This window comes from Eriocheir sinensis, chromosome 40 (genome assembly GCF_024679095.1).
Source record: "Eriocheir sinensis breed Jianghai 21 chromosome 40, ASM2467909v1, whole genome shotgun sequence".
Lineage (NCBI taxonomy): Eukaryota > Metazoa > Arthropoda > Malacostraca > Decapoda > Varunidae > Eriocheir > Eriocheir sinensis.
Genome location: NC_066548.1, coordinates 10,828,603 through 10,848,600, shown reverse-complemented (window position 1 = coordinate 10,848,600; position 19,998 = coordinate 10,828,603). Strand labels below are relative to the sequence as shown.

At 42.4% G+C, this 19,998-nt stretch overlaps 1 protein-coding gene across 1 annotated transcript in view; it reads left to right on the top strand.

Annotated features, from left to right (window-relative positions):
• The window catches only part of LOC127009429 (constitutive coactivator of PPAR-gamma-like protein 1), a 68,762-nt gene extending 60,388 nt beyond the window's left edge, over nucleotides 1-8,374 (top strand). The window contains exon 8 of the mRNA XM_050882524.1: nucleotides 8,281-8,374. Within this exon, the coding sequence (XP_050738481.1) occupies nucleotides 8,281-8,374 (94 nt within the window). The remainder of the gene's footprint in view (nucleotides 1-8,280) is intronic.
• The last annotated feature ends 11,624 nt before the right edge of the window (nucleotides 8,375-19,998 follow it).

Genomic DNA, 19,998 nt, shown 5'->3' with positions numbered 1-19,998 from the left:
AGAGTGTGTCTGCTTACCCAACAGGAGCTGCCTTGTATTTACAAGAGCTGCCTTGTATTACAGGAGCTGCCTTGTATTTACAGGAGCTGCCTTGTATTACAGGAGCTGCCTTATATTACAGGAGCTGCCTTGTATTACAGGAGCTGCCTTGTATTACAGGAGCTGCCTTGTATTTACAGGAGCTGCCATGTATTACAGGAGCTGCCTTGTATTTACAGGAGCTGCCTTGTATTACAGGAGCTGCCTTGTATTACAGGAGTTGCCTTGTATTACAGGAGCTGCCTTGTATTTACAGGAGCTGCCATCCCTTGGTCTCTTCCACTCAGGGTTGTCTCATACAGAAACAACCCTGTGAACAGGATCGACATCCAGGAGGTGCGCCACATGCCCATGTTGTTGGAGTTGGCATTCACATACTACGCTGGCAACAGGTCTCGATTCAGTCTCACAGAAGAGTTGCTGGTTCAACACAAAGCCATTCCAGTGATAGATAGGGGTGTAGAAGAGTAAATTTTAAGATATCTTTATGGCATTCAGTATTCTGATAGGTTTGGGGGGATGTAGGAGAGCATCATTGCACCACCAACCACACCCACCCTTATTTCTTGGGGACTGCCAGGGTGGTGCAGACAAGACACAAACTTGACGAGCCAGGCCTGGGGTTAACCTCTGGCGGGCTTTCTGTGTGGGTTCCTGGATCATTTTGAGCCTCTTAGAGAATCAGCGACTACCCCATCTGTCAGCTAAACCCAGGAGGTTGAGAGTGGATATAGTGAAGCTCTCTGAGTCGAGGAGACCTGGCACTGTAGAGATCAGTAGTGGGGCTTATACCTACTACTGGTCAGGCCAGAGTGAGGGTGCCTTTCTCAAAGGGGTTGCTCTAGCCATTTCTAGATGACTGCAGTCCTCTGTTGTTGGGGATACTCCAGTTGATAAGCATATGATGGTAGTGAAGTTGAAGCATACCTTGAGCTTTATATCTCTTGTTTCAGTGAACGCCCCTACTGAGATATATGAACTTGAGAGGAAATAGATGTTCGATGCCAAGCTCAACTCTATAGTCGACCAGTGCTCTCCCCCCGTGGAACACTTATTTTTTAATTGACTTTAATGCAGCTACTGGCACAGAGTGAGCTAGCTATGAGCAATGTGTAGTGATATAGAAAGTTCTTTTCTCAATTTAGTAAGTCTGACCTCTCTTTCGGCCACCTCTTTTGATTCTTTTTTAGGAGCAGCGAGTAGCGGGCTTTTTTTAATTTTTTTTTTATTGTTTCCTTTTTTGTGTGCCCTTGAGCTGTCTCCATTGTAAAAAAAAAAAAAAAAAAAAAAAAAAAAAAGTCCAGAAGGCTATCGGCCGTATTCTCAGTGATTCTCTTCCCCCTTCCCGCGAGGAAACGAGGCTTCGTGGACCAAATGGTATGCTCAGTGACGAGGAGTGTCTTTGATGCAGCGCGCGAAGCGGCGAGCGGGAAAGAAATGAACTAATTTCCTCTCTTGACGAAGAGGAGGTGAAGGCCCGCTCTTCGCTAATATCTTCGCACATTTAATGCTTTATTACAACATTTTTCCATGTTGCTGTATTATTAATTGGGTATAAGAACAATTTAAATTTTCTAGGCCTTATATAAAAAGTCATACAATGCGAGAAACATTATTTTTTTCTGTTTATTCAAGACTTCACGGTTCCCATGATAATTTAAGCCAACACTGGAACGCACCTCCAAGCCAGCATGCCCCGCCCTTCAGACTCAACTATTCACAACAGTTCTCCTTTTTAAGCATTTGTAGGGCGGGCACTTCAAACCATAAGCATGAAGATTGCTGGGACAAATTTAAAAGTGACGGACTGACAGGTAGGCTTCGGCCACCGGGCGAATGTTTCACAAGTCTGTATGAATATGTGGTGCTATGTGGTACTCCGTGCTGGGCTTCCCACAGCCAATCTCCAAACTCGTGACGTCACCTGTGGGTGGAGCTTAGCAAAGCTCAGCAATATAGATGATACCATTTTCCACCCACTGATAGGAGCTCTAAAGCTAGTTAAAAATATATTTATAAGGGAGAAATAACGAAGGGAAAAAGAGATCTCATGGAACAGGAGGAAAATAAAGAAAATAAAAGCAGTTTATTCTAACGAGGTCTCCTAAGCTCCGCCCACAGGTAACGGGACGATATCAGAGCGAAGCAAACATAGCCACAGATACCAACCAATTAAACCCATCAATGTAAATTTTCTGCTATATATAGTGTATGTCACTGTATCAAGCACTGCTTACATAAGTACTTGCCACACAATATTTTCCATTATAGAAATGTACCTAAAATGCATTAATGTTTCGGTTTTCAACGTTTATTTGATTTGCAGTAGTACCAACACTACACGGAAAGATTGTTACGAAGGGGGAAGAGAAACTAGGGTTTGAAAATATCTCTTCACGGAAACACACTCTCTAAGCGACGCTTCGACGAAGAGGGAAGAGCTTCACTGAAAATTCCGCCGTAAGGATTTCTGTCTCTTGGTCCAGAGATGCAACTTGTTACAGCAATGCTGGCAATGTTGCAAATGAGATTGATCACATCCTTATTAGTACTCAGAGGATCCTCCAGAACTGTATGGCTTTCCAGAGTGCTGAGTTTTTTGCTACTGACCACAGACTTGTTGCAAAACTGAGAATACACAGCAGATCCAAGAACATCTCAAGATGTAATCCTCTGGGGTTCCATCTTGAGAAACTGAGGGAGTATACAGTGGCAGTCTTAAATTGGTTCGGGGTACTTGGTACTCTGGAGGACCCTGGAGAATTGTGGGATACCTTTAAATGTAAAACTCTCAAAGCTGCCAAGGAGTGCACTGGAGAGTGTCCAAGGTCTAGGAGTGGAGTTGCCTCAAGGGAACACTGGAGAGTATAGCTGAGAATCATGCTACTAGGCTGGCTGGAAACTCAGAGCAATAAGGGACTTTGTCACAAAAGACCAGAACCCTTCTGAGGAGGGATAAGGAGAAGTATGTCAGAGGTCTTGCTGAGGGTGTCAAGGGGTGTCTGAATGCAAACAACTTTAGACCTGTGTTACGAGCTCTGAAGAAGCTCCTTTCCAAATCCATATCTCAGACGAGTACTATCTGAATGGTTGATCAACAGATAGTATCAGATTCAGATGGGTACTGGGTTTGTTGGGCCAAGTACTTTGGGCAGCTGTACACAGCAGAGCCCCCAAGCAGACAGTTCTATCAAGCTGGGTTGCAGATGGCGACTGCTGATCCACCAATAGATGAAACTCCACCCTCTCTGGCGGAGGCGAGATAGGCTGTGAGGAAGTTGAGGTTTGAAAGACAGCTGGGATCTGTAATATCAGTTCAGAGATACTGAAAGCCCGGGGGGAAGCCATGATCCATAGGTTTCATACAATGGTGCTTGCCATGTGGTAGTCCAGTGCCATTCCTCCTGATTGGAAAAGGGGGTTGGTTGTCCCTATCTGGAAAGGGAAAGGGGACCAACAGGACTGCAATAGTTACCGTGCTATTACACTGCTTTGTGTGCTGGGCAAAGTGCTCACTCATCTGCTGCTGATGAGAATTTTATTTCATCTGCTAAATTTTCAGAGGCCTGAGCAATCTGGGTTCATGCCCAACTAGTCAACAATTGACTAGATTCTCTAGCACTTCGCATCCATGTGGAATGCCAACACAAGTTTCAACAGGGGCTCCTGCAAAAATTATTGACATTACGACTGGCCTTTACTCTGGGAGTGAGAGTACTATGAACTGTGGGGGAGGTGTTTCTGGCCTCTTCCCTGCTGATTCAGGCAGGAGTGCATCCTTGCTTCATCACTTTTCAACTCTTGCATGGACTGGGTACTTATTAGGCAAAGTTTCTGATCAGACCCGTTGCAGAACATCTTTTGGCAATATCAAGGTCACTGACCTTGTTTTTGCTGATGATTCTGTACTTCTTCCAGAATTGTTGGAGGTCCTGGTGTTGACGCTTAAAGTGCTCCATGAGGAGGCAAAGCCTGTGGGACTAAATTTCTCCTTGACCAAAACCAAGGTCTAGTCTTTTTAAGGCTTCCTAGATGACACAGTTCAGTCCATTTATACATAGGGTGAGAAGGTAGAGGTCACCAAAAGTTTCACATGCCTTGGTAGTGTAGTGTATAACAATGGTGGGTAGTACCAGCAAGTCACTTGATGGATTGACCTGGCCCTTGGTATTATGGACTTGCTCAGCACCAGCATATGTCATTGTCAATATCTATACAGTGGACAAAGATTAACATCTTTGTTGCTTCTGCTCCCATCTTACTGTATTGTTGTGAGACATGGACACTGAGCAATGACTTAGGTGTGTCAATGCCTGTGCTACCAAGTGCTTTCGCAGGATCATGGGGTATCGCTGGGATGACTTTGTGTTGAACCAGCAATTATTTGATGAAATTAAATCGAGGATCATTACCAACTTAGTTTGTGAATGCCAACTTTGGCTATTTGGGCATATGGTACACTTCCAGGACATCGATCCTGCTTATGGGGTTGTTTCTGTATTTCTTTTTTTTTAACAACAAGAGAGCCGGCTCAGGGGCAACAAAAACAGTGTATAAAAAAAAGACCGCTACTTGCCGCTCCCAACAACAGAAAATAGTAGAGTGGCCAAAAGAGAGGTCAATTTCGGGTGGAGAGGTGTCTTGATACACTCTTCTTGAAAGAGGACAAGTCATAGGCAGGAGGAAATACAGACGAAGGAAGGCTGTTCCAGAGTTTACCAGTGTAAGGGATGAAGGAATGAAGATGCTGGTTAACTCTTGCATAAGGGGTTTGGATAGTATAGGGGATGAGCAAGAGTAGAAAGTCGTGTGCAGTGGGGCCGCGGGAAGGGGGGAGGCATGCAGTTAGCAAGTTCAGAAGAGCAGTTAGCATGAAAATATCGATAGAAGATAGAGAGGCAACATGGCGGCGGAATTTATGAGGTAGAAGACTATCAGTAAGAGGAGGAGAGCTGATGAGACAAAGAGCCTTAGACTCCACTCTGTCCAAGAGAGCTGTGTGAGTGGAGCCCCCCACATGTGAGATGCATACTCCATACTCCATATATGAAACAACCCATAGTAGAGAAGACCAAGGGAACATCCACTTAACTCACGGATGGGGCAAGTTGATTGATCCTGCCGGAAGGGGCTTAGGATAGACATGGTAGCTGCATGGGGGCCTGCTCAGGGGGGGACCATCAAGTGTGGAAACGCTGAGTGAGTAAAGTGATGCACCCCTGGGCGTATGTTCCATGTTAGTAAGTTAGGTAGTCCCACGTGCAATGACCCCTCAGGTAGTAGAGTATCACAACTGAAAAGCAATATTTATGAAGAAGTAGATAAGAGGATCATGAGGAGGAGGCCCTACAAAGCAATACAAAGTGATATAAGTCAAAAGAAGAAAATAAGAGAGATGTTTGGCTAATGCCACCATCTTGAAGCAACTTGTTACCCTTGCTGCACAAAGTTGAGCCACTTTGTGTGCTTAACGGGTCACCTGAACGCAGGTCTTTGTCTATGGCTCTTAGGTTTAGGTACAGCAGGCACGCCCACTACGCATTTTCACACAACACATGATACCTACTACGTGAGGACCTGAAAATATAACCCATAAACTCAAAGTGTGCGAGTTGAACCTGTAGTTCACAAGGTGAAGGCAGGAATGAAGGAGGTATCAAATTCCACACCCATGCCAACATTTCATTCAGTCAAACAAAACGAAACAAGACACGAAAACAGAAATAAGTGATGAAAATGTAGAATAAACACAATAACACGTGGAAGGGCACTGTAGAATGCACGGTGCACCTCTACTTTTCTTTGTGGTGTCGCCCATGTTGCCTCACCATCACCACACCATGCCAACACTCCAGTCAGTCACGAGAACGAGATAGAAAGAGAGTGAAGGCTGTTGATATCTCGAGTAATTACCGCTTTTTTACGAGGTCTTCCAGGGGCACTCGCAGCGGAATGACCCCCTTAATGGCCGATCCCATCTGCAGCACCGCCGCCGCCCGCTGCCTCAGTCTAATCTAACTGTAAAACCAGAGGTGGGAAAGTGCGGTACTTAGTGCGGTAGTACCGCATCACAAAAAAAGTACCGCACTACCGCAAAATTTCTGAAAATACCGCACTAAAACATCCTGCATTACTTTCTTGTGATACTTTGAAAACTATCGAATACAACATTTGCAGCGCAGCATGCTCACAGAATGTTTTTTTTACAGTGAATCGGACTCAATCAGTCAATCAGTATCAGTCATCAGAATCAGTGATTCAATCATTTTGACTTTTCAGTTATTGTTCAAAATTAGATACTAAATAGACAGACTAAACTACTACACTGCGAGTCTTCTTTAACCTGCGCGGTGCCGGCCATTTCAACCCCGGACCCATCTGTGGTGCTGGCCAATTTTCCATTTTTTGACTACTGCTACTGCAGTACCGCACACTGCGTACCGCATTGGGAAAGAAAAAAATGGTACCGCACTACAACACAGTGGAAAACACATGGCGCACCTCATAGCTTCCTTGCTTTACAATTGACACCACCCTCAGCGGCACCACACACCCTCAGTACCTCATTGCCAAATCATTTTAAGATTTCGTACAACATTATGTCCTGTTTACATTAAATGTAGTACAGGTGAAAATATTTATGTGAGCCCTCTTGGTGTCCTGCTGCAAGGGTATAGCTGTGTGGCACTCAGTGAGGGAGACACCAGTATAGAAAAGGTCAGTCAGTCAGGGCAGTGCCACCCATATACCATTTTCCCCATAAGAACATGTATTGCTAGTACGTGAATACTTACTACACAAGCTCGTATGGCACCCATATAGTCACGTAATAGGAGTGCCTACTGTACTGGATACAGTGGAAGGCCCCGCATTTAGTTCTCCCAGCCAATGGGAATATTTTCACTAGTTCCGCAGCTTTGGGTGCTAGTTATGAAACTCGGGACTGTTTTTTGCCAAATGGTAGACTTTAAATAGCTAGTAGAAGAATGCTATTTATGGGGCCCCACTGTACACACACACACACACTAGGTAAATGCATACACACACACTATAAATCTAAGTTTTTACTCATATTTGTTCAACATTTGCTTCATCTATGGTTGCTTAATCTTATTCTTCAGTATTCTTAATAATACATACAAGAAACCACAATAAAATTCATAAAGTCTATAATGAAAATGTTAATGTTTGATGTAGAGGTTAGAGAGCTTAGCTACAAATCTTTGGGCCCTGGTCCAACCACAGTCTGGACAATCAGTGTGCCCAGTTCACTCAGTTGTTCATTTTCCCATTGGGGCCGATAAAAAATAAATAAATAAATAATATTTCTGGGGAAGGTAACCTGTGGTAGTGCAGATATCATAATTACCCTGTGTCCCGGGGTGACAAGTTTTCAAGCACCGCAGGCTCAAGGGCCGAGAGACAAAGATGAACACAGACACCACATGCAGCTAAACTTTACCTTGCTAATAACACAGTCAACCTCACACTTTTTATTATCCTGAAATTTCCATAAGTCAAATACTTTAAATCCCACTTCTCAACATAAAATTGTAATGTCATTGTAAGATTTGTCAGAGCTCCATGATAATAGAAATTTATACATAAAATTTTGTTATTTTCTAAATTTTACCCAAAAAAACATTATAGTAGATTTTGTCTATCATACATAGATTATGATCATTTGCATTTCAGTTTACTTCCTTTAGATATGTGATGCTATAAAAAGGGATGGATTTTGTTCAGTATACATTCCTTTACATATATATTTTTTTTTAATTATTGTAATCTAAAAATTAGCTATTCATAACTACATATATATTGATAGAATACATTGTCCCACATGAAATTGTACAATAAAATTATTTTAAGTGCAATGTTTAAAAAATGATTTGCTCAAAAGATGATCAAATATAAAGGTTATAAATATCATAATTGGTGATCAGTGAGACTGGTAATTCAGAAAGCATGTGACCAAGGCTTTAGTGTTAATGAATTCTTATCAGTTACTAGTAAATTTAAATAACTACATAAAACATCATATAAATCATAAATTACACTAATGTAGAACTTAAAAAAAAAAAAGGTTTTCAATATGAGAGGAATTACTGAAATAAGAAATTTTTAAGACTGATGTGTTTTCTAGGAAAGGGTTGCATATGTGTGTCTACAAGGATCGACAAGTATTTTTGTAGTTTATTTTTATCAGCTAAGTGATTGTTTATATTTACTCCTTTCCAGCAATCCAGTAGCCCTGTTGAAGGAAACCAAGAGGCAGGGCCCCAGATTGACACCAGCCCTCTCCCTTTGCCTCCAGTGCCTCATGAAGTCATGAGAACTGCATCTGAGCGGCACCAAAAAGGGTTAATGTGCCCATGGATATACCAAGTTCTAACACAGGTAAAAAATTCATACACTTGACATACATATAGTTATGTTTGTGTGTGTGTGTGTGTGTGTGTGTGTGTGTGTGTGTGTGTGTGTGTATTTACCTAGTTGTAGTTTTACAGGGCCTGGGCTTACGCTCGTGTGGTCCCGTCTCTGTATCTGTAGCGACGAGTACTACACCGAGCAACTACACTTGAACATGCTTAACATCTACAACCTGAAAATACAACTTTTCGCCACCCTGCTATTGAAGAAGACCAAGAAGAAGAAGAAGCGAACAATGAGATGACGCAGGTGGTTCATGAGGGACTGGTTACCTGAGAGACCCACCTATGGCCACTACCACCAACTCCTCCAGAAGCTGCAGGCAACAGATGTGCAAACCTACAAAAACTACCTGGGCATGGACGAACCACTCTTCAATGAGATCCTTGAATGCATCGCCCCCCGTATCATCAAGCAGGACTCAAACTGGTGGAAGCCACTGGAGCCTGGCCTGCGACTTGCAATTATGCTTCATTTCCTGGCCACAGGCGAGGCCTACAAAAGTATGGCCCATAATTTTAGAGTCACGCCCAACACAATCTCCAAGCTTGTGCCAGAAACCTGTGAGGCCATCATTCAAGCAGATTGTACCGCATTCGACTTAATTCTTGTGACGATCTGGGTGCGCACGGCTGGCATTCGAGTAGACCGGGGGATGTTTATCTGTTATTCGTCCTATTCTGGAAATGGGTCTCCATCCCAAAATCGTGTGACTCGGGCAATTGTCTGACGATGTTCAAGTAACTCAGGCAATCATCGGCCAACTATCGCCCGAAGAAGGCAGATACAGTACTGTCTCCAAGTTTGTGATAAATAGGTCGACGTTGTGGGTCGCAAACGTTGAAATCGCAAACTTTGAACTATTATTCTTATGGGGAAAATTGAAAACTGTCGACATCTTGTGCTTGGCCACCCATCCGGGTCGCCAAGTTCATGTGTGCAGTCAGCCTGGCCGCATGCTGGGCCTGAATAGCTGACGGGCGGCTGATAATGGTGATGGTGATGATGAGTGTCGGCGGTGTGGCCTTTGCATCGGCGCCACCTGAACGGTATTTTTATCGGGGCCCGCGTGTGTGTGGCTGTGATTATTATGGGTTTGGGCTTCTCAATTTGCTAATTCCTGTTTTCCACATGTTTGCACGGGATCCCTTTCTTTTCTTCCATCTCTTCTTTTTGAAAAAGAAGAGATGGAAGAAAAAAAAGAAGTCCTGTGCAACATGTGGAAAATAAGAATTAGCAAATTGAGGAGCCTGGGCCCACAATAAACACAGCCACACACATGCGGGCCCCAATGAAAATACCGTTTGGGTGGCGCTGATGCAAAGGCCACACCGCCGACACTCATCATCACCATCACCATCATCAGCTGCCCACCAGCTGCTCAAGCCCAGCACATGGCCGGGGCTGCTCGCACACATATACGCCTGGCTGCCCGGATCCCACGCACCATGCTTCCTGCGGGCAATGGAAAGGCCCAGGGGGTGGGTAAGAGCAAGAATGGGAGTCAAGGACCACAACAAGGTGTGAAAAAATCCGGTTTTAGCAGCCTTTTCCTTTCGGGTCATATTGCAATTTCAGTTTTCAATAAAAAGCAAATTTTTTGGGTCCCTATTGCAAACTCAGTGAATTGCAAACTTGAATCTCGCAATCCTGGAGACAGTACTGTAGTTCGTCTCGGCGGACGATATTTCGGGCGTTTGTTGGGGAGCATTCAACCAAAAGTCGAGTGTTTGTCGAGTGATTCAGGCTGTTATTGGGCTATAGCCGTACAGGGATTGAGTAGCATACCGAAATATCAACCTACTATTTGGCAATGATCGGGCAACAACGTGTGATTCTGGCTACATTCGAGTGAGTCCAAAATGGCCGATCATTGCCTGAATCACACGATCATTGTCCGATAATAACCCAAACGTTGGTTGAATGTCGCACAAATAAAATTTTACGTTTTTCTTCCCCGAATGCCCCCGACATTCGGGAAAAATTTAGTGCTTGCACAAAATTTTGCCGATACATCGGCCAACTCTGCTGAATGCCCCAGTAGCCACCCGAGCGTCCCAGAATACCCAGAATGCGCCGGGAATGTTAACTCGAATGCCGCAAAATTTGAATTTTTTTGCAAGTCATGCTCAATCGGGGGACGATCGGGGGCATTTGTGTTGTGTGGGATTCGGCCTTAAGTCTTTATCTAGTTAGTACTCATAATAAAAGTGAACCTTCCAATATAAATATATGGCATCCAGTACTTTTGAGAAGTGTGGTCGGGACAGGAGAGCTCCCCTGCCCTGAACACACCCACCCCCATCTCTTGGAGACCGCCAGGGTGGTGCAGACAAGACACGAGCTTGTCGAGCCAGGCCTGGGGTTAATCTCCGGCGGGCTTTCCGTGTGGGTGCCTGGAACGTTCAGACCCTCTCGGATGATCAGCAACTACCCTATCTGTCAGCTGAGCTCAGGAGACTGAGAGTGGAAAAAGTAGAGCTCTCTGAGACGAAGAGACCTGGCAATGGAGAGATCAGTAGTGGGGGTTATACCTACTACTATTCAGGCCAGAGCGATGGTGGTCATTGCAAGGGAGTAGACATAGCCATTTCTAGCCAACTGCAGTTCTCTGTTGTTGAGTTACTCTAGTTGATGAGCATATGATGCTGGTAAGGTTAAAGCACACCTTGGGCTTCATATCTCTTATTGCAGTGTATGCCCCTTCCAAGATGTTCGGACATAAGAAAGAAATATTCTACACCAAGCTTGCCACACAACACACTTATTGTATTGGGCAACTTGAATGCAGTTTCTGGCTTCTAAAGAGATGGCTACGAGTTATGTGTTGGTTCCCATGGCCCTGGCACCAGAAATGTAAATGGATCACTCCTGAACTTTGTCAAGTCCAGAAAGCTGAGAATTGCTGGTTCCTGGTTCAAGAGACGTGAGCCCCGAAGCTGGACTTGGTATAGCAATGCTGGCAAAGGAGATCAATCACATCCTTGTTAGTAATCATTGGAGGATCCTACAGAACTGTAGGGTTTTCCAGAGTGTTGAGTTTTTTACTACCGACCACAGACTTATTGCAAACCTGAGGATACGCATCAGGTCCAAAATATTCTAAAGAGGCAACCCCCCAGGGTTCCCTTTTGAGAAACTGAGGGACCAGGTGTGTGCTCACGAGTATGCAGTGGCAGTCTCAAATTGGTTTGAAGTGCTTGGTACTTTTTTAGGAGCCTGTTTTGTAGCTGTGATGAATAGTTTTTGAGATACAGAGGTTAAAAAAGTGAGCACTAGCATCACTTGCTGGTGGTGCTAAAAGCTCGCTGCGAGCACCAGTCACACTCACAGCAAAAAACACCCCCTGAACGTGTCTGTATGTTCACAGGAGAGGCTTACATAACCGAATCTTAAAGATCTTGGCCTCCTCTTTCCAATGGTGTTTTTGTTTTGTAGCTGTGATGAATAGGTTTTGAGATACAGTGGTTAAAAGAGATCCCCTTTCCCCGCTGGGGTGCCTGAGTGCGCCTGGGGGGATTGTCTCGTTGCAAGCGCTTAGCAAGGAAAGGGTTAAACGTGAACTCAGAGCTGCCAAGGAGTGCATTTGAGAGCGCCCAAGGTCTAGGGGTGGCGTTGCCTCGAGGGAAACACTGGAGAATATAGAGGAGAGTCATGCTGCCAGGCTGACTGGAGACTCGGAGCATTACAGGACTCTGTCACAAAGAACCATAACCCTTCTAAGGAGGGATTAGGAGAGGTACATCAGAGATCTCTCTAAGGATGTTGAGAGTTGTCTAAATTCAAATGACCTTAGACTTGCCTTTTGAGCTCTGAAGAAGCTCCACTCAAAATCCATTTTCAAAATCCATTTCAGATAAGTACTATCCGAATGGCTGATGGGCAGATAGTATCGGATGCGGATGGGTACCGGGCTCATTGGAACGAGTACTTTGGGCAGAGGCCCCAAGAGGACAGCTCCCTCTGGCTGTGCCATAATGGGCTTCGGCCGACCATCAGGCCCCACCAAGAAAGCCTGTTGGTGCTATAGGCTGAAACGTAAAAAAAATAAAATGAATCAATGCAAAGATGTTGAAAGCTGGGGGTGAAGCCATGATCCATGGGTTGCATGCAGTGCTGTCTGCTGTGTGACAGTCTTGTGCCATTCCTCTTGATTGGAAAAGATGGCTGGTTGTCCCTTCTGGAAAAGGAAAGAAGACTGACAGGACTGCAACAATTACTGTGTTATTACACTGCTCAGTGTGCCGGACAAAGTGCTTGCTCATCTGCTGCTGATGCGAATTCGATATCATCTGCTAAAGTTTCAGAGACCTGACCAGTCTAGGTTCACAACCAGCAGGTGAAGCACTTCAAGTCCTCATCAAACACCGACATGAGTTTTGACGGGTTGCTCGCAGCCTATGTTGATCTCAAGAAGGCTTTTGACTCAGTGCATTGTGAGGCACTCTGGGATATTCTGCAGATCTGTGGGATTTCTGCAAGGATTATTGATCTGATGACTGGCCTTTACTCTGAGACTGAGAGTGCTGTGAAGTTTAGGGGAGAAGTTTCCAACTTCTTAATTAATTTGTGAGTGAGGCAGGGGTGCATCCTTACTCCATCACTTTTCAACACTTGCATGGACTGGTTATTAGGCAGAGTTGCTGATCAAAGTTGTTGTGGAGCATTTGTTGACGATATCAAGGTTAATGATCTTGTTTTTGCTATATCTTGTTTTTGTTTTTGATGCTATACTCCTCTCGAAATCACTGGAGGTCCTGGTGATGGCTCTCAAAGTGCTGCATGAGGAGGCAAAGCCTCTGGAACTGAAGGTCTCCTGGGCCAAAACCAAAGTCCAGTCATTTGGACGCTTACTGGATGACACAGTTCATTCTGTCCATGCATGTGGTGAGGATGTCATTCACCAAAAGCTTCACATACCTTGGGAGCATAGTGTATAACAATGGTGGGTCTCACCAGGAAGTCTCTCGATGGATTGGCCTGGCTCACAGTGTTGTGGACTCGCTCAATTCGAGTATGTGGTGTTGTTGATATCTATACAGGCGGACAAAAAATCAAATCAATAAGTCACTTGTTCTGCCTCTCTTACTGTATGACTGTGAGACATGGACACTGAATAGTGACTTGGAGAGGTGTGTCGATGCCTTTGATAGCAAGTGCCTTTGCAGGATCATGGGGTATCGCTGGAATGACTTCATGTCGAACCAGCGACTACTCCATGAAACTGAATCGAGGCTTGTTACCACCTTAGGCCGTGAACTTCAACTCCGGCTACATGGGAACATGGCGCGCCTTCCAGACGTCTATCCTGCTCACAGGATTGTTTCTGCACAAGACAACCCTGAATGAAGGAGACCAAGGTGACGCCTTTGTAACTCATGACTGGGGCAAGTCATCCAATCCTGGCGGGATGGACTTGAGATAGACAGAGCAGCTGCATGGGAGCTTGTTCAGGAGGACCAGCGGGAGTATGGACGGCGTGTGAGTGAAGTAACATGTCCCCGGGCATATGCTCCCCATTAATTAGTTAGTAGTTAATAAAAAGTGATAAGGCAAGTTCATGTTCTTCTAGCTCTCATCCAATTTAGTTTATGCTATAGACTTATTTATTCTTACTATTCTCGCTTGTAGACCATTCCAATTTCATACTTTCAGTAGATATTCAGAATATCCTTAGAGCCTTGGGACTTTTTTTAAAAAAATACTCATATTTATTTTTTTTCTATTTTAATCTATATTTATTTATTTATTTATTTATTTTTGTGTGTGTGTGTGTGTGTGTGTTTGTATTTACCTAGTTGTAGTTTACGGGGCCTGAGCAATAGCATGTGGTCCCATATTTATAATTTACCAGTCTTTCCTTAAACTGTTGGACACTGTTGTCACACTATCTTCCCTTAATCCATTCCACACATCTATCACTCTATACGAGAAACTGAATTTCTTAATATTATTTAAGCACCTTTCAACAACTACATACTGTGTCCTCTTAGTTGTCTTGCTCCTTGCTCTCTTGTCACTACAGTGAAACCATTTCACCGAGTACGTTGAGGCATTGACTCACGCGGGTCCTTTCCTCCCCTCTGCTCTGCCACACATTCCCAACACCTATATCTTCCTCTCATATGTTACCTATAGGTAACATATGAAAGGAAAAATAGGTGTTGAGATTGTGTGGCAGAGCAGAGGGGTGGAAAGGACCCATGGGAGCCAACGCCTCAACGGACTCAGTGAAATGGTTTCACTGTAGCAGATCTTGTCTGCTTGTCTGTCTGTCTCTTCAAAACCATTCATTAATTTATATATGGTAATTAGAGCTCCTTTTACTTTTCTTTCTTCCAAAGTTGTCAGATTTGTTTCCCACAATGTCTTCATAAGTGAAATTTATTTATTTATTTATGGAACCATTTTTGTTGCTGTTCTTTGTATTCTTTCTAGTTCCCATATTTATTTATTTTTAGGTGGTTGCCATACTTCCATGTATTCCGATTCTGGTCTGATCAATGAAGTAATTAACTTCACCCATCATATCCCTGTCCAAGTGGTGGAACACCCCTTTTATATTTCTTAATTACTCATATATTTCTCCAGATATTTTGTTGTGACTTTCAGGTGGCAGGTTATCCTGTATGACAGCCTTCCAAGTCTCTCTTCTCTGTTATGATAATAATTTATTAACCAATTTTTATTGTCCTGTGGGTCTGATTTCATTCTTCCCAATTTCCAGCACATGACACTTTTTTTACATTAGATTCCATTTCCCATTTTTTGCTCCTGTAAATTTTATCTAGATGATTTTATAACTTCAAACAGTCTTCTTGAGTTGTTATTTTCCCCATCAATTTTCCATCATCTGTAAACAAATATATTGCTACCAGTTCCTTCCGTTATATCATTAACATAAATTAGAAATATTATGGGTGCCAATACTAAACCTTGGAGAACACCTCTTGTTACTTGTCTCCACTTTAACTTTTTTTCTCTTACCATTTTTCTCATTTCTCTTCTTTCCTTTCATCCAGTCAATTATTTTCCCCTACATACCACATGTCTTTTCTAATTACCATATCAATCCTTTTTGTGGAACTTTATCAAAGGCTTTCTTTAAGTCCAGGTGGGTACAATCTGCCCATCCCTCTCTTTCCTGGGTAATGTCTACCACTGACACAAGATCTTCTTTTCTAAACCTTAATTGTCTACTGTTTATAATACCTTCCTTCTCTAAATAGTTCTTTTTAATTACTTTTTCACTTTTCTTACTAAGCTAGTTAGCGACACGGTCAGTAATTCAGTGGCTCATCTTTGTTTCTCAGTTTCATTAGTAAATACTTTGTTGAAAACTCTTATTTCCTTAGCTTCATAAATTTCTCCCTCATCTTTCAATTTCTGTATGATAACTTTTGATTAATCTTTTCATTAATAAATGTGTGTGTGTGTGTGTGTGTGTGTGTGTGTGTGTGTGTGTGTGTGTGTTGTTTCAAGCCAGCTATTAAATATGATTTTAATTTAATTTGATGCCTGATTTCAAGGGAGAAGTGAAATTTGGTGTTTGCATGGAAGATGAAAACAACAGAGAACTGCCGAATGCTGTCTTGTTCTACCGTTCCATTCGCCAGTCAGTATATGCCATCCTATACAACCTGCACCATCACACATTCATGGCCCGGAAAGCCAAGGAGGAGGGACAAAGTAAGCTTTCCTTTCATGCCAAAAATGTTTTTAACCCCTTAGTAAAAATTCTTTTAAATTACAAATCATGATTTTATTATAAATGTTATATTTAGCTTTTTAATAATGATTGTGATGAAATACAGTTCTCTTACTTTTCTCATTGAATTTTGCCAAATTATTTTGCAAAATACACATTTGCTAAAAATTAAGTGAGTAACCAGTGTATATATATATATATATATATATATATATATATATATATATATATATATATATATATATATATGTATATATATATATATATATATATATATATATATATATATATATATATATATATATATATATATATATAAAATAAAGTTTACCCTGAAGCATAAAAATAAAGTTAACGCATAATTCAAGGCCACTTTGTATTTGAAGTACCATGATGTGAGTGGCGGGAGGAGGCGTGTATGGCGTGCTCACCTCCACCTCACCCACCACTCCCTGACACATGAGTGAGTTAGTGCGCTCTCAGAGCTGAAGCAGAGCATGCTTATGATGCACTGCTCCACGGGCCCTCACTTTCCCGTCCACGTGCCAAACACAAAACCAAACCAAACACTACCACAGCATCACAATGGGTCGGAAGAAGCTTACAATGGAAGAAAAGGCCCGGGCCCTTGCCCTAATAGAGCAGGGAATGCCGATGAAGCACGTTGCTGCCAAATTAAATGTCAGCAGAGTGTCCCTCTTCAAGCTTAAAAAGTCTGCTGCGTCCCTGCCTACCGGGAAGGCACCACCTCGCAAACTGGGATGTGGGCGCAAGAGAAAGACTTCAGAGAGGACTGACAAGATGTTGGTGAGAGAGGTGAAGCAAAATCCATCCATTACAGCAGCAGAATTGAAGAAAAAACACCCAGACCTGCTCCAAGATGTCGCTGTCCGTACGTTACAACACCGCCTGCAAAAAGACCTAGGCCTGCCCTGCCGCCGTGCTGCCAAGAAGCCGCTTCTCACAGACACCATGAGGAAGAAGAGACTGCAGTTTGCCAAGAAATACCGTGACTGGACACCTGAGCAATGGAAAAGTGTGATGTGGAGTGACGAGAGCACGTTTCAGCTCGTCAGGGGTGGCTCAAAGTTGGTGAGGCGGCCCAGCACCGTGAGCAGATATGACACCCACTACACGGTCAAGACAGTTAAACACCCAGATAGCGTAATGGTATGGGCCTGTTTCAGTGGGAAGATTGGCAGGGGAGGTCTCTACTTCCTCCCAAAGAATGTAACCATGAAGGGAGCCAATTACATCGATGTTTTGAAGGAACACCTGCTCCCCGCATATCAAATTCACGGTACGGAATTTTTCATGCACGAGACCCCGGCACACAGGTCTCGAGCAGTCAAAAAATTCCTTGATGAGCAAAACATCAAGGTTTTGGACTGGCCAGGTAACTCCCCTGACTTAAACCCCATTGAGAACGCCTGGAACAAGATGAAAAACGACCTAGCCAAGTCGCGCCCCACATCAATCGTCCCCCTGAAGGAGGCCCTGAAGAAGATGTGGGTGACAATGGACGTCTCATAAACCGAAAATTTAGCAATATCTATGCCAAAGAGGATCGAACAGGTGCTCAAAACTAGGAACATGACAAAGCACTAATTGTATCAATAACCACGACATATAACAAACTATAAAACTATTTTCGTGTTTTATACCCCACAAAACCATAGGGTAAACTATATTTTTGCGCCCACTATATATATATATATATATATATATATATATATATATATATATTTATATATTTATATATATATATATATATATATATATATATATATATATATATATATATATATATATATATATATATATATATATATATATATATATATATATATATATATATATATATATATATATATATATATATATATATATATATATATATATATATATATATATATATATATATATACACACTTTGTTCAAAGTCAGGAGATCTGGGTTGATTTTTCACAGAATTTTGTTACTATTTGTTCTTCCCAAATTGTACTTTTATTTAGCAACTTTCTTAGCATTATCAAGGTTGTTCTAGTGATCCATCACCACCACTATATTCTCCAGCAACTGATGCCAACATTGTTCAATCAGGGTTCATCAGGGAGTGAATATCACACTAAAAACACTCCCTAGTAATAGTAACAGAAGATTTAAATTGTCAACATACATAGCAGACAACTACAGATCATTAGATTACAGTGTTAAACAGAAGATGGCCAAAATAGTCCAGCAAGATGGCACCAAAATATGTGTTGATGCTATCTTGTCGGACTTTTTTGCCCATCCTCTGTTTAACAACAAACTTTGTTAGTAACCATTAGGTTCTGTGCATGCGCAAATCAGACTACAACAGGCCGATCTGTTTACTCTTGTCGCAGGCTTTTTGCAACTACGCTGCGACATTACATTGTATTTAAATACGGTATGTACTGGAGTCAAGTACAGTCACAGACAAAAATAATGACACAGATTTCAGAACAGTTCAGTCAGTTGGCAAGAATGTATGTATAGAACATCATTAGTGCCTGCACCGAGCCCTGTGACACTCCACTCGTCGCTGTTCTCCACTCTGACTTTCCATCCCTCACCACCGTTTTTATTTCTTTGGTTATCAAGTAATCTCTCATCCAGTTCCTTATACTTCCCCCCCACTCCTCCTCTATGTTCCAATTTCCATTGTAATCTATTATGTGGTACTTTATCAAATGCTTTTTTTAAATCCAGATATGAGGCATCCGGAGGTAAAGGAGCGACATCACCAAAACCTAGTTTTGAGTAAATCTCATTCAAAGTTTAGCTAGATATTGTTTGTATTCATTTTAATTGTATGGCCTAGCTGTATAATAAGAACAATTTTTTTTCTTTTGTATTGAAAAATAAATCAATTTTATTGCTTAAATTTTATACCCTAATTTGGAAATTGGTTATGATAATTGGAACATCCATAATGTATGTGGATTTTCAAAATCTAGTGCTCATCTAAACTACGGCATGAAGCATTGCATTTTAAACCAAAATGCTGAATTTTTATAATAATAATTCGGGGAGTCCCTGAGGACAATGTTTACTTCCCGGGCTTTAACTCAGGTGCTCTGCCTAGTGGGCAGTGCGACCTGTGATTGGCGGAGCAGCAGGTAGCGTGGGAAAACCAGCTGCTCATTGGTTCTCATGCTGCTGGTGATGCCATCTCTTTACCTCTGACAACGACTACATGATAATAAGGAATTCTTGTTCGCACGTGTTACTAGTACACCCTCAGTTCTCTTGTTATAAGGGTCAGTATACCTTACACTGTTTTTGGAAATCATAGAAAATGCGTGTGCCTATTGCATGGTACACTTAACTTAAAATGCCAAATTTGGTGATGTCGCCCCTTTACCTCCGGATGCCTCATAAACGCAAATGGCCCATCCATCTCTCTTCTGTTTTATGTCAATTGCTCTTTAGTAAAAACAGACCAAGTTTGTAACACTTGATCTTCCTTGTCGAAAACCAAATTGGTTGTCACTTATCATTTCATTTTCGCTCCCAGTTAGGTGTTGGGGCAACCGCAGTTGCCAGTAGCCACAACGGTCGAGGGAAAATGGCCACTGTGAATGGCTGAATCATTCTTTGTGGCTGATTTTGTGTAGTTGGGGGTAAATCTGTGAATGTGTGAGTCCGTGCATAGTAAACCCATGAATACAGGGGTACAGTCATAGTTTGGTATTGTATGAAACTGATTTTATTTTATTTTTTACCTTATTATACAGGTTAACTTTTGTACCTACAAAAATAATAGAAAAGAATTACTCATAAATGTGAAC